We start from the raw sequence: 13,983 nt of genomic DNA, 5'->3' as shown, positions 1-13,983 counted from the left end.
CAGACAGCATGCTAGATGGAAAGTAAATGTTTCCAAGGCTTCTAATTATAATGAACAGAAGTCCTATTTTCAAAAGTTATAGATACTTTTAAAAGTCTAATTAACTTTCAGTTACATGTAGACTATATATCTGTGGCATTCTGCAAACAGAACTCAGGCTCCAAAGTTACTTCCAATGAAGAAGATCTGTATTCGTTTGGGAGTTAGGCACTTAAATGCCATATACATTTCAAGTATTTTTGAAAACTGCACGGTTCATTTCCCATCTAAGTGCTGATTTCTGTGTGGTATAAAATCAACAGAATTTGCATTTCCATACTTACATTACTCTCCAAACTCCTTTACAAGACTTTGCAAGCTTGCATCAAAAGTATTTTTCACTGTGTAAGACTGCAGACAGTGATCCTAGAATCATAGAATCATTTAGGTTAGAAAAGACCTTTAACTTAATTGAATCCAACCCTTAACCTAGCACTGCCAAGTCCACCAATAAACCATGTCCCTCAGTGGCACATCTACACCTTCTAAATACTCCCAGAGACGGTGACTCAACCAATTCCCCAGGCAGCCTGTTCCAGTGCTTGACAATATTTTCAGTGAAGAAATTGTTCCTAATATCCAACCTAAAGCTCCCCTGGTGCAACTTGAGGCCATTTCCTCTCGTCCTATCATTTGTTACTTGGCAGAAGTCAATGACCCCCACCTTGCTGCAACCTCCTTTCAGGTAGTTGTAAAGAATGATAAGGTCTCCGCTGAGCCTCCTTTTCTCCAGACTAAACAACACCATCTCCCTCAGTTGCTTCTCATCAGACTTGTTCATCAGACCCTTCACCAGCTTTGTTGCCCTACTCTGGACCCGCACCAGCACCTCAATGTCTTTCTTCTAGTGAGGTGCCCAAAACCGAACACAGTATTCAAGGTGCAACACAGTATTTGATGTACAACAATGATCACTTTGGGAGGATTATTCTTCACTGTTATGAATAATATCTTTGATTCTATATGGTTGATTACATGATATTTTTATTCCTCATGAAGAATGCCAAACTCAGGCATTCCCATGGAGCCCAAAGCAGCACCTCACCTACAGAAGTGAAACAACGTCCAAGGTGCTTGTTATGATCATGAAGAGTCATGTACAAAGCACGAGTATCTCACACTGTGAGAGGTGTCTTGCTTTGGCAGGGCATTATTATTTCTCCAGCATCCATTCAATGTCTGCATTCAATACCTAGAGGAAACTCTTACCTCATTTCTTTTACAGTTTAAAATGTATATGGTCTCCTATTCTGTATGGGAACTGTAATTTCTGTGTTGGTGTGCTCAGTGGTTGGTTGATTATTTTTCCCAGGTCAGTTTTTGCTAATACACAAATACTATACTTTTTCCTTGATTTTGATTGCAATAAAATTAAATAAGTAATTCTGTTTTTTTAAAATATGCATTTTCCTTTTGTTGTAGCTCATATATGCAATGCTATTGCCATGATTTCTGTGATATTTATTTTGGAAAGCTAGTACTTTCCAGGAAAAATCATGAGGTGGTCTTTCTAATGTTTAGATCAGTCTGACACTTTTGCTATCAGTGAAATCTTTTATCTCCTCTCTATCTTCTGAATCTCCATAGCTCTACTGAGCAGAAGTAATACTTAAAGAACACTTTCATAAAAGCAATAGCTGAATAACAATACGGGGAAGAAGAACTTTTCAGCAAAGCTGAAATTTGGATGGAATGTAAATAGGAGGAGAGTCCAGAACAGACCTCTGGTGAAGAGATGTTTACAATTTAGGTGCCATTCTTTATAAGGAATGGATGATAAAAGTTCATGTGTCTGTTTGTTCAGGGTTTTTTCAAACTACATTAAGATAATCACTAAAGCAATTTCTTTTGCGTCTTAATCTGCTAATCACAATGCATGTGGCACTACATCACACCTACATTAAGACTGGAAATACACTTTCCAGAATAATTTTTTTCCAAGATCAGCAAGAAGCTATAGGTAGCACCATCAGAAAAAAACATAAACAGAAAAAATCTGGGTCAAATGCTTCTATGAAATGATGACATAAACACTCAAAAGAGTTGTGTTTAAGACATAATAGACGAGAAGCTGCTATGACTTCTGTGTTGCTGGAGGCTACTGCCTGAGCAGTAAAGCTAATGTAAGGTTTTTAGCCTAAGATGTTGACTTTGCATTGAAATAACCTGGAATTTACCATATGTTTATCATTCAGTCAGAGAACTGACCCCCACCAGACAGGGCAACAGTTACTTACTCTTTCAGCTGGAGTGGCTGAAGCCCAGCTGAATGAGTACAGATGACAATTCACAAAACAGGGCATTTCAAGGGACCTTGAGATTTTAGCAGGTTTTGATGAAGCAGCTTTTAAAGAGAAGGAAGTTGGTGTGCCTATACTTAATACAAATGTACTTTCTGTGTTTCCAGTAAAACTAAACCCAAAGGTCTAGAAGATTCATAGATACTGGAAAGGTCAGCTCCTAGTTGAAACCCATCAGTAACAGCCTATCGTCTCTCTCTTACTTTCCTCATTGACCACTCCTGTGTTACATTTCATCTTCCTTAGACTCTGAATCCTGAGCAAGGACTGCATCTTGCTATGCAATTTTATGACATGTAACAGAAGCTGTTAATAATCATCAATAAAGCCTCTGGATGCTACTGCAGCAAAAAGAAGAAACACCATGGACCAGAACAGCCAACGAGTATCCCAGTGATACAATTATGATAATATTTCTATCCAAAGGACAACAGACTACTTAATAAGACATACAGTTGTATGAATGTTCCTGTCCATTGTCACAGGATACAAATACAATTTTACTTTTTGTGCAAAACCTCCTCTAGAAGAACAAAGTACCTCACTAAATGTGAACTTTGCCTGCATAAATAAAAGCATCTGGTTTGCTGTCTAACCATCTGGTTTGTCTAAAGTTTATAGTCTCCTGAGTGTTATTCACAGGCCCACATATGATCAAGCCTCCACAGACATTTTTATTTGGTAAAAGCTTTCCCACAGCACTTTATTTTTTCTGTTTTTGATCTTGTAAAAAAAAAAAATAATATGTGTGTTGTAATACTGCATGTGTTTGTGTTTCTGTGAACTGTGCAGATCTCCTAGTGGGTTGATATTATGGGCTAGATTCTCTAGGGAACAGTGGAGGGAAAAACTACAAAAGAGATACTTGGAGATACCAGACCCTGTGACTTCTTCACCACTGTCCCTGAGCAAAGGGCTAGGTGAGGGTGGAGATGTTACTTTAAAATGCATCAGCTATTACAATGTAACAAGGCACTGAGAATTGACCTCTGTCTCAGTTCAAGAGCTACAGGTAACAACCACCTTATCGATCCTGTATCAGATGGAAACTCTGTCCGGTTTGATGATCCCATGATTCCCAGCAGCATGCAGTGTCCAGATAACATAGCTGTGTTCAGCCCTGTGTGATGAAAATGCATTTATTTCCCTTAATGCTACAAGCTGGGCAGTCATTACATTTCACTCTCTCTGCTTCACAAACACAAGATTTTCCATCCGGAGCCCCTACAGAGGCTTGCCAAAAGGGTTCATTATCCTTCAGAGTTCAACTGCTCCAGTTTCTGAAGAAAGTGTCTCAGTCCTCTGGTAGGTCACTAAGTACACAACGGTTCATGAGCTCTGATACTTCTGCCTTATCTGTCCTCTTACCACAAGCAATGGAAAATGATTCACTTGAAACAACAGATTCAAAATCAGAAATAGGAATTACCTCAGTAGAGGTTAATATAACTTCACAGAAATCTACCTCTTTCTGCTCTAAACCAAGCAAATGAAGCTTGTGCATAATTGTCTATTTCTGCAGTCAATAACAATAATCACATCTTTTTATCTACCTAGAGGATAGCAACCTATCAATAGTTATATTAAACGAGATTTAAAGAGAAATGAAGACCTACAGATCATGGAGTGCAACACCCTATTTGTAATCTGAACATAACTAAACCAACAGGGGCAAAATGCCTGCATTTTATAGAGGTGCAAAATAGGCGTCCATTTCTGTGGTCCCAGATTTCTTGAACACAGAAAAGCAGAAAGGATCCCAACATGCCTGTGGAAGCTAAGACCCAGGACAACTCCTGTCTCTGCAGAAGAGTTGAGAGAGGGCAGCTGGATCCCACTGGACCCTGCTGTGTTTAGTTTCTAAAAAAGGGAACTAAACTGAGCAGCAGCCTCCAGGGGCTGCAAAATACAGCAGGAAGCTTTGAGATGCCGTTCTGTTCTAAAAAAAAATAATTGTTTCATGTACATGATTTTATTTATTTGTTGGCTTATTTGTGTAGCTTGGGGGTACTGGGTTGTTGCCCGGTCATCTTCTTACAACTTTGATTCCTGTTGACACATGAAAGTGTGAGTGTATGAGCTCACGCACTCGTACTTAAGAGCAAATTCTGTGAATATACAACAGGAGAGTTTTAAGTAATTCAAATTTAGTGTCAATAAATTTCACGAAAGCCTTGTATTGCAAGAAAGATAAACACAGATGGAGTCATATTCCAAATCTAAGCCCTAGATTTTTAGATTTTATCCTTTAACATATGGACAGAGCAGCTAATACACTTTCCAACTGAAGTATGTTAACTGATAATATGATTTTCCAGCCACTGTAAATAGGATGCATGTTGTAAATTTAAATCACAACAGATTCCAGTAATGTCAGGTAACAGAGCTAAAATAACAAGTTAATAATGTCTGTCTCTATGTTCAGATAGAAGATGGGCTTTGTATTTCTTTTGTTTATTGTACTGAAAGTGCTATACTATTCATGCAAAACTAAAGTCAAGACAATCATTAATTGTGATTTTTCCAAGTAGCAATGCTAAGTGTGGCATCCTGAGTAACCTATTGTATTGCTAATTACTTATATTCAAAGAATTTCAGTGTGAATATGCCTGTCACTGTGTTAATTTCTATATTACTTGTGTTTTCAATCTCAGTGTGATATTAACATTTATAATCTGCAAGTGGGAGTCAGTATTCACACCAATCAGGATAAATCCTTGTCTTCCCGAGCTTATGCTTCCTTAGAGAAGGGTAATTAAACTGAAAATTTTGCTTTAGATTTTAAATATTTTCCTAAGAAAAAAAGTATTTATTAACATGAAAATCCTTGTGTGATCCTTATTTGTTTTCAGAACATATTTCCAAGAGCTGGGAAGATTTGTTTTCTGGCATGCATCAAACATTTTTCCATTGGTCATAGCATTCTTGCACTAATTGGGTTTAGAAAACTCTTCAGCTGCAGCCTGGATGAATATGATCTGTGAAAAGCAAGCATCAGAAATAATGGGATCCATTAGCTAATTACACTTTATCATCAAACATGCATCAGCTGTAAAATGTAATATGAGAGCTATATTCTGGTATTCCAGATCTTTCAGGTTGTAAGAGCTGCCATAAACCCCCCCCCATGTTCTTTCCTGAAATGGTTCATACTTCTCAGTGAAGGAATTCACTGATTTTCGAAACACAGAAATCTGTACAAGACAGAAGCCTTCAGAAGCGTATAGAGATGTTTTTGCTTTGTCTGAAGTAGAAGTTGCAGGTAATATACTTTGTTTAGCATGCATGAAATATGAACTTATCGTTTCCCTGGTTAAAATTACCCACTCTGCTAAAAAAATCCTACAATGTATGATTTGATTGTAAATTGGGATACTTTGACACAAGGGATAAGTTTTGTTTAATGTGATTATGGACTATGTAGAAGAAAAGTTTCTTCGTATTTCCTCCTAAATACCCCTTTACTTTTACAATGACTTTTTTTGTTATATTCTATGACAACATATATATAGAACTAGCTGACCATATTTTGCCATACCTCTCACCTTTCTATTAATGTTTCAGATAATACATGAGGAAGATAATCTCACTATTTCTCGCTCTATTTTTCCATGGAGAGGATTTTCTCTCCTTTAAATGAGGAAATTTAGAGTCACATTACAGCTGGCCTTGTTAACATACTGACCCTGACTCTGTGCCTTAGACTCTCAGTAGCTACATACTTCTGTGTTAAGTGGAAACTAAAATGCCATCCTCCTGGAACGTTTACCTTTTTAACTTATATATGAATTTGATTTGAGAGATGACAAAGTCCAAGTGGAGAACCAACATCATGACTTCACACGGAAGTCCAGTTCCTTGCTATTTAAAATTCCAAACTACATAAAATCCCAGAAAACCAAACAGCCAACCCAAAACTCACCCCCCCCCAAAAAAAAAAAAAATCCCCGAACAAAACAATACCCACACAAACACCTAAATAGCAAAAATCTTCAATATATTTGATTCCTGCATAGGGTGACCCTGCATAGGGTCACCACGTAAAATCTGTTAACACTCAAACCTACATTTAAAATTCACTGGTTGCACTACCTAAGCCTGACAGCATAGGTGGGCAGTGGATTGACACCCAGGTTTTGAATGGCAGTTTTTCGTGGGCTCCATACTGGCAAATTTCCAAATACAATACAATGCTGCTCTGTTCAGCTCTGCTCACTGGACTCTGCTTAGTTCACTTTTGCCCATCCTCTGCCATGCCCTTCCTGCCCTCATCCCCATGGAGCCATGTAAGCTACACAATGTTTGTGCTCCTATTGCAAAGTGGGGAAACAACTGGAGACATCAGAGACATCCCCCTGTGCAATACCCAGCCGCCACACCCTTGCTGCTCCCACTAAACACTAGACACAGCAGCAGCGCGTATGCCTGATCTGCCAGAGAATAGGTCACAACAGCATCTTACTCACAGCCTGCTAGGATGTCAAAGCAGCTCCAGCGGAGGAAGTCAGGCAGTGAGACTCTCAATCCCTTAAAGACTCACTAAACGCCCATATAAAAGATTTAGTAGTTGTAAGATATCTGTTAGCCCAAAGATACACAAGACATCAACTCTTAGCACAATACAAAATCACTGTGAAATCAAGGACTTAGAATCAAATCCAAATACTTTTCCTCCTGTTAAGAAAAATAAAAATGCCCTATCAAGAGGGGCTCAACCCTGCCAGCTTTCTCTTGAAAGGCTCTTTCTGGTAAGAGTGATTTATCTGCAGATATGCCTTAATTTCTCTGGGCCTGATAATTCACTCTTTTGCATGCTGAGTAACTATTTGAACTGCTACAAAGTGAAAAAAACAAAACAAAACAAACAACCAAAGGCTGCAAAACAAGTGGCTTACATTCCACAGGTGTAATTATTTTACAAATAAAAAGGAAGTGAAGACAAGCATTTGTAGGTGGTGTTTGGAGAGTCTTACTGTTGCTTTCTGAATCAGGAATACATTACCATTTTAAAGTGCTCTGCAGGGATACACAGGTATTTTGTTAGTGCTTGGACTTTAAAGGGGTTGTTTGTTGTTTTGTTTTGTTTTGTTTTTTTTAATTTCCATTCCGGTATCTTTTTCTTTTGTATATGGTGATGTTTATGATCTAATTTTCTCTTCAAATGTTACAGCCTCATTTCTATGATACATGGTTTCTAAATGCCTTTTAGCTCCTCCCATTCTTATGCTAGAAAGCAAACCAAACAAGCAGTACATGGCCTTTAACCTTATCTTCCAGGCAACACTATCAATATATATTGGTTATCTTCTTATTCTGCTAACAGAAAACAGGAAGATATATATGTAGATATATCACTGGTTTTATATACAGGTTCTTCTAGGATGAATGCTTTCAGTTCCAGCAAGAACATGCACCAGATGAACACCCAAATGAGGATAGATTTTGAAGTACCTCAGAAACCATGCTCTTAAAATACAAGCTTTATACAAGCAGACATTTGAAACCTGCCTATTTAATGGTGTAGTTGGTATTAAAAGATGTGTCTTCATTAGCAGATCTCACATGATGCCCACAGCAGGAGTGGATTGAGATTTGCTTTCTCTTCCTTTAAAAGTGCCCTGAACACCCAACAAAACTCAGTACTGATGGCTCACTTTAGGGTTGATGGTAAGTCTTAGTTAAACCTTTTTTTTTTGTCTAACTGGGTTAATTAGGTATTACTTTTCACCTAAATAATGGTTTTGTAATGTCTTAATATTTCAGCTCCTGCAGCTGCTTTCATTATGCAAGTAAAAGATCTGTTCTATAGAGACACCTATTTTTACCAAACATGTACAAGCTAAATTGGTTTTGAAATTTCCATTCTTCTGTGAAAACTAACTGAAACTGGCCAACGATTGGCAACCATTCCCCTTCCCCAGATGATGGGGAAAGAGAGGATGATAGACAAGTGTGACTGCAGAAACACTGTTTCTTTGGAAACAGCCTTAAAGCCCTCAGAAAACACAACATTTTTCAGGTCACATGTTAAAGCTTTGTACAATCGGGGGTTTGAGATGTGCTAAATCTTACACGTTCTGCACAGTACTACTCACTTGAATAGAACTAATCACTCAAATTGCATAAAGCTAAGTGCTTGTTCAAATCCCCACATGACTGATGACTAATGTTCAGTATTTAAAATCCTGTCCAAAAACAAAGGAACTGATTGTTGCATTTGAACAGTCAACTTTCTAACTAATCATAGTAATTTAAATCTCTATTGTTTAAAGTATGTAAGGAGCATGACTTTGCTTCATTGATAGAGTCTGCTTTTGTCCTTCTGGAAAATTTAGCATATTAAATACTAAGCCTTAGCAGTAAAATATTTTCAGTCTGAAAGCAACTTAAATTCCATGTTTTATGACATATATTAAACTAGGAAAATAGCGATAAAAGCTCCAATTGGTTTGTGAATGCCCTGACTCTAAGAATAACTCGACTTGATCTTAAACATGATGGTTGTTGGACAATTTAGTGGGCATAGAGAATTGTCTGAATGTGCTTCAGTGTACAGTGCTAGAACAGAATACAGGGTTTAATGCTTCATCTTCTCTGGCAGCTTACCAAACTTTGGAACTAAAAGAGCTATGTATTTTGCACTGCTGTATCTCAAGCAGGTCCAGAGAGTGACAGTAAGCCTTTTAGGGAAGGCACCGTTTTGTTGTCTTTATACCAGAAGCCCAGCTGGGTTCTGCTTGTGATGGCAATACCCAGCGGAAAGTACACTTCGGTGTCGCCACTAGATGTTTCCTAAGTAACTGAAGAAACAGCCTCTCCCAGGCTACGCATCCCCTCTATCCCTCTCAAGAGGTCCTTCAAGCTGCTGTAATCCATGTCACAGCTGGTGCCGTGGGTTATCTCTCTCCCCGCCGCTCCTCCTCGCCCTACCCTAACCTCATCCATCTGAGGACGGGCTGCCCTCCCCCAGGGTGCTGAACCGGTCACCCAGAAGTGACACCCAACCCCGGTCAGGGCCTGCGCTCCTCCCGTGGAACGGCGGGACATCCCCGGCGGGCACATTCAGAAGCAGCAGCATTAACTCGGCACGCAAGCTTCAGGTGACAGAAGCTGGCGTCTTAAAGGGGGGCAAAGCCTGCTCAGCGTCTGCGGAGTCCAACAGCACTCCGGATGAAGGCGACCAAAGGGATAAAGTGAGGTAATTCTGAGGAAATTGACCCTACACCACCACGCAGAGGTGGAGCTGGGAAGCCTCACAAAAAGCCCGGTCCACTCCGCTAAACCTTCCCCGGTGCCCACCAATCCCCTGGGGGCGGCTGCAGGTCCGGGTGCCGCGCCTCTGTGTTAGCGGGGAGGAAGCAGACACAGCCCCGCCAGAAGGAACAGCAGAGCCAGAAGCGCAGCCCCCCCGCCGAGCCTCACCGCCTCCACAGAGAGGGCCGCCCCGGGCTGCTAGCTGCAACCGCGCTCCCCAGCCCGCCCCGCTCCAGCTGCCACAAAGCGCGGTCGCATGGGAGAGAGGTGTTTGGGCGCACTGTCGCACTGCCGGAAGACGACGTTGCGCTTTGCGGCCCGGCTGCCCCTGAGAAGAGGCTGGGAAGCCCCGTTCGCCCTTTTCCTGGTGCCGCTGCTGAGGAGAGGGTGAGTACGCGGGGGTTCTGCCCCCCGCTGCCGTGCTGTGCTCTGTCCCCATGCCGCACTAACGCAGCCTCTCTCTCTCTCTCTCTCTTGCAGGAGTCACCATGCCGGCCAAGGGGCCCCTGCAGAGCGTCCAGGTCTTCGGCCGCAAGGTGAGGCCGGAGCGCAGCCCCCGCTTCATCGTCTCTTCGCTCTCGGGCTGGGCCGCACTCTGTGGCCTTGCGTACGCGGTGTCTTTCGGCCCCAGCCAGGGAGCAGGGGCGTCGGCTGCTCGGCAGGGTCGTGTGGCGGGGATGGAGCGAGGGAGGGCCCGCCGTGGCGAGGCCTGCTGGCAGACCACGTGTCCCGTTCCGTAGGTGCTGCACCGCATCCCGTCCCCGGCGCCGTGCCGAAGTGGGGGGACGGGTTCTCTTTCTTTGGGAATGGGCCTGGGGCCCCTGGGTCGGAGTTTTGTCCGTTCTCTTGAGAGTACTCGGCAGCGGCCGCCGCTGTCGTCCCCAGGCCACAGGGTCCTGCCTTATTGCCGGTATGTGAGAGTCGTGTTAAGAGATGGTGGTGGTAAGGTAAAGTTCCCACTGCGCCAGTAATTCTAGGTAACAGGCGCTTTGGAGGAAATGAGTCATGGAAATACCTTGTTGCAGAACGGAGAGGGTATCTTCCATTTATCATTAAGTCTTATAACTGTCGCATTGATAATGATGAACTAAATATAGTTTTGTTAAGATGGTGCCTTGATACCTGGGGAGTTTAAGGAGGGGTTGTTGTTTAGTGTGAGATGTTGATCTTGAGTCTGAACCTAAGATTTTTACGTTGTTAATTATAATTTAACACTGCCAGTGCCAAAATGAAATTCTGTACTGATATGCATTTGGATTTTTAGAAAACAGCAACCGCTGTTGCCCACTGCAAGAGGGGAAATGGCCTCATTAAGGTGAATGGAAGACCTCTGGAAATGATTGAGCCCAGAACTCTGCAGTATAAGGTAAGCATCGACCCAGACTCCTCCCGCTTAGATATTAAAATGTCATTATATACATAATTGCTTGGTGATGGAGAAGAGTTGCTTGCTTCACTGACAGTACAAAAGTTTTGGTGTGTTTTTACCGGAAATGCTGTCATGAAAAATTCAGAAGCTTGACCGCTTGTGGTTTCCTTATGGGGAAGGCTGGGCTTTTTGCTTAACTGGCTTCATGTATGCTAATGTAATTATATGAAGTATTTTTGGCACTTTACGTCTATTTTATTAAATTAAAATGGGAGGACTTAAAGCCCTCCTTTTTAAAGGATTGTGTAGGACTTAATAGCTGTTTAAACACTGCTGATTGAATCTAGAACTGATTACATGAGTGTAAGGTGTAATGTGTAGTGGAAAAAACTGCCTCAGACTACTTCAGATCTTCAATTTTTATAAACTCATTTTGGTTTTATGATGTAGTTACAGCATTCTACTTAAACTGTTCCCTTGCTCTTAATTCCTGTATGCATGTGCTTTGCTGTAAAGATTTCTGAAACTTAAATAAATTCAAGACTTAGTAGATTTATAACGCCACTAGTAGATGAACTAGCAGAGAACCCTGCAAGAGTTGTACTTAATTTGGGTGTATGCTTCTAAAATCATGGCTTTGTTTTTCAGAACTTTGCATAACTTCACATTTTGTAAACTTACTGTAAGTGCTAATCCTTGTGGTTTCTGATCACCAGTGAATTTTCTTTCTGTTTTATTTCCAAGCTGCTTGAACCTGTCCTCCTCCTGGGGAAGGAACGGTTCGCTGGTGTTGACATCAGAGTCCGTGTGAAGGGTGGTGGTCACGTAGCACAAATCTACGGTATGATTTTTTGCAGGAATCTGGTGTGGGCTAGAACAGGTCAGGCCGCTGTGGTGGGTTGACTCTGACTGGATGCCAGGTGGCCACCAAAGTCGCTTTTATCACTCCCCTGCTCAGCAGGACAGGAACAGAGAGAAAAAAAGATGGAAAAAAAACCCTCATGGGTCTAGATAGAATCACAGAACGGTTTGGGTTGGAAGGGACCTTAAAGATCATCCAGTTCTAACCCCCCTGCCACACCACAGGAAGGGACACCTTCACTAGACGAGGTTGGTCCAGGCCCTGTTCAACCTGGCGTTGAACACTTGCCAGGGATGGGGCAGCCAGAACTTCTTGGGGTAACCTGTTTCAGCACTTTAACCACCTTCATGGTGAAGAGCTTCTTCCTGATATCTAAATGTACCCTCTTTGAGTTTAAAGCCATTTCCCCTTTTGCTATCACTACTTGCTCTTATAAAAATTGCCATCTGCAAAGATGAAGGCAGTTTAAAAAGCAAAGGCTGTGTGTGGAAGCAAAGGAAAACTGAAGATTTATTCTCTACTTCCCATCAAGTGGTGATGTCCAGCCACTTCCCAGGAAGCAGGGCTTCAGTACACAGTGTTCCTTATAAGAAATGTTATAATAACAAATGTCCATCTTCCTCCTTGCTTTTATTGTCGTACAGTATGGAATATCCCTTTGGTCGGTTTGGGTCAGCTGTCCTGGCTGTGTCCCCTCCCAAGATCCTGCTCACCCCTGGCCTGCTGGTGAGCAAGGAATGTTGGAGAGGCAGCCTGGATGCTGTGCAAGCACTGCTAAGCAGTGGCCAAAACACCAGTGTGTTACAAACACCTAGCTACCAACAGTAGTACTAGGAAGGCTGCTGTGGGAAAAATTGACTTGAGCTCAGCCAGACCCAGCACAGACATGTATTTAAGAGGCTTGAGTTTAGAATAGTAACTTGCACATGTTTATGGTCTGTTCCTTTTTCCACTGTGTAAATGTAGTTTTTCATAAGGGCTTACTGGTTGTATTTTATGTGCAAAGCTGTAACATCTGTAGTAAGTTGAATGAAGTGAATTGGTAACATTTTAAGGGAATGTGAGGAAACAGTCTGCGTCTTGCAGTGTGATGGGACAGTTCAGCTAAGCAGAAAGATTTTGGGAAGGGAAAAGGGGTTTTATTGTTAGAGGTTATATATTCAGTTGCAAGTTACCATGTTATTCAAGGCATATTCCAGCTGACCTGCAAAGGGTCGGTTTTCTCCCTTTGCAAAGAAGATGGAGGACATACTTTTGCTAACTGTTGATAGAGTTGCTCTTTACACATTATAAGCTGCTATTTTGGTTTGGGTATAGGCTAAAGTGGAGCTGAAGCTGCCTAAAGAGCAGAGACATGTTTTAGTTTAGGAGTAGATTGCATTTGCTTTTTCTCAGAAAATTCAGGTTATCATAGGAATCTTCATCTTGATGTTCTGACAGGTAACAACCTAACCGCACCTTTGCAGTTATTCCCATACACGTGCTTTGAGTTTAGGTTCCTGTAGTGCTATGCTACAGGCTTGTTGTGTTGAGGATTGCTAGAAGAACTGCTCATACCTTCTTGCTGTCCCTTTTGCCTCCTTAGTCTTTGAGCACAGTGATCAATGTTATCCTTGTCAGAAAGTACAGCTGTTTCAGAGAACTATTACAAAGAACTGTGTTTCTAAGGATTTAGAAATTGGCTGCTTGTAGGTGGAAGATGAACCTACGTTAGTATGTGGGAGATGTTTGAAACTGCCCTTGAACAATTCCTTGGCTGTCAGCTCTCAAATGAATTGTGAGTGGCCCCTTGGCACGGGTTCCTTCAGATTTGCCAAAGTAAAGGTCACATGGGATACATGGGAGGGGAGATGAAGGAGGGAAAGGACAATCTGGGGGAAAGCAAGACAGCTTCTCAGATAACTGGCTCTTTGTGTTTAAGTTTTAAATACAGTTGCAATCTTTACTAATCCATTTTTTTTTAACAGCTATCCGTCAGGCTATTTCCAAAGCACTAGTGGCTTACTATCAAAAATGTAAGTTGTTTTGATTGTTGTGTTAACCTTAAGTGGAAGTGTATGGCTTCTGGTAGTTTTGATGGGGGGAAAAAAATGTTAATACAGATTTGCTCCGCAGAAATCTTCCTAAACTGAGGATTTTAATTTTTGTTTTTCTTAACA

The 13,983-nt window shown here is 41.5% G+C and overlaps 1 protein-coding gene and 1 long non-coding RNA gene across 3 annotated transcripts in view; one reads left to right on the top strand and one right to left on the bottom strand.

Annotated features, from left to right (window-relative positions):
* Positions 1-13,983, top strand: part of RPS16 (ribosomal protein S16) — a 45,339-nt gene that overhangs the window by 31,160 nt on the left and 196 nt on the right. Inside the window, exons 1-5 of one of the 2 annotated variants that reach the window (XM_061454696.1) lie at positions 9,442-9,537; positions 10,074-10,129; positions 10,858-10,959; positions 11,707-11,803; positions 13,792-13,839. In XM_061454696.1, coding sequence (XP_061310680.1) covers positions 10,082-10,129; positions 10,858-10,959; positions 11,707-11,803; positions 13,792-13,839 — 295 coding nt within the window. In that variant the 5' untranslated portion in view covers positions 9,442-9,537; positions 10,074-10,081. Of the gene's footprint in view, positions 1-9,441; positions 9,538-10,073; positions 10,130-10,857; positions 10,960-11,706; positions 11,804-13,791; positions 13,840-13,983 lie in introns of those variants that run through there. The other variant, XM_061454695.1, reaches the window with a different exon arrangement.
* On the bottom strand, positions 5,128-9,734 carry LOC133269952 (uncharacterized). Its single transcript, XR_009743627.1, has 3 exons — positions 9,558-9,734; positions 6,806-6,917; positions 5,128-5,317 (listed from the first exon to the last, which is right to left on the bottom strand). It is a non-coding gene; the product is annotated as an uncharacterized LOC133269952 (long non-coding RNA).

This window comes from Pezoporus flaviventris, unplaced genomic scaffold (genome assembly GCF_033815535.1).
Source record: "Pezoporus flaviventris isolate CSIRO_AGI_PZ_B2104156 unplaced genomic scaffold, CSIRO_AGI_Pfla_v1 ptg000016l, whole genome shotgun sequence".
Taxonomy (NCBI): Eukaryota; Metazoa; Chordata; class Aves; order Psittaciformes; family Psittacidae; genus Pezoporus; species Pezoporus flaviventris.
The sequence above is the reverse complement of the archived record's forward strand: the minus strand, read 5'-3'. Positions and strand labels throughout refer to the sequence as shown.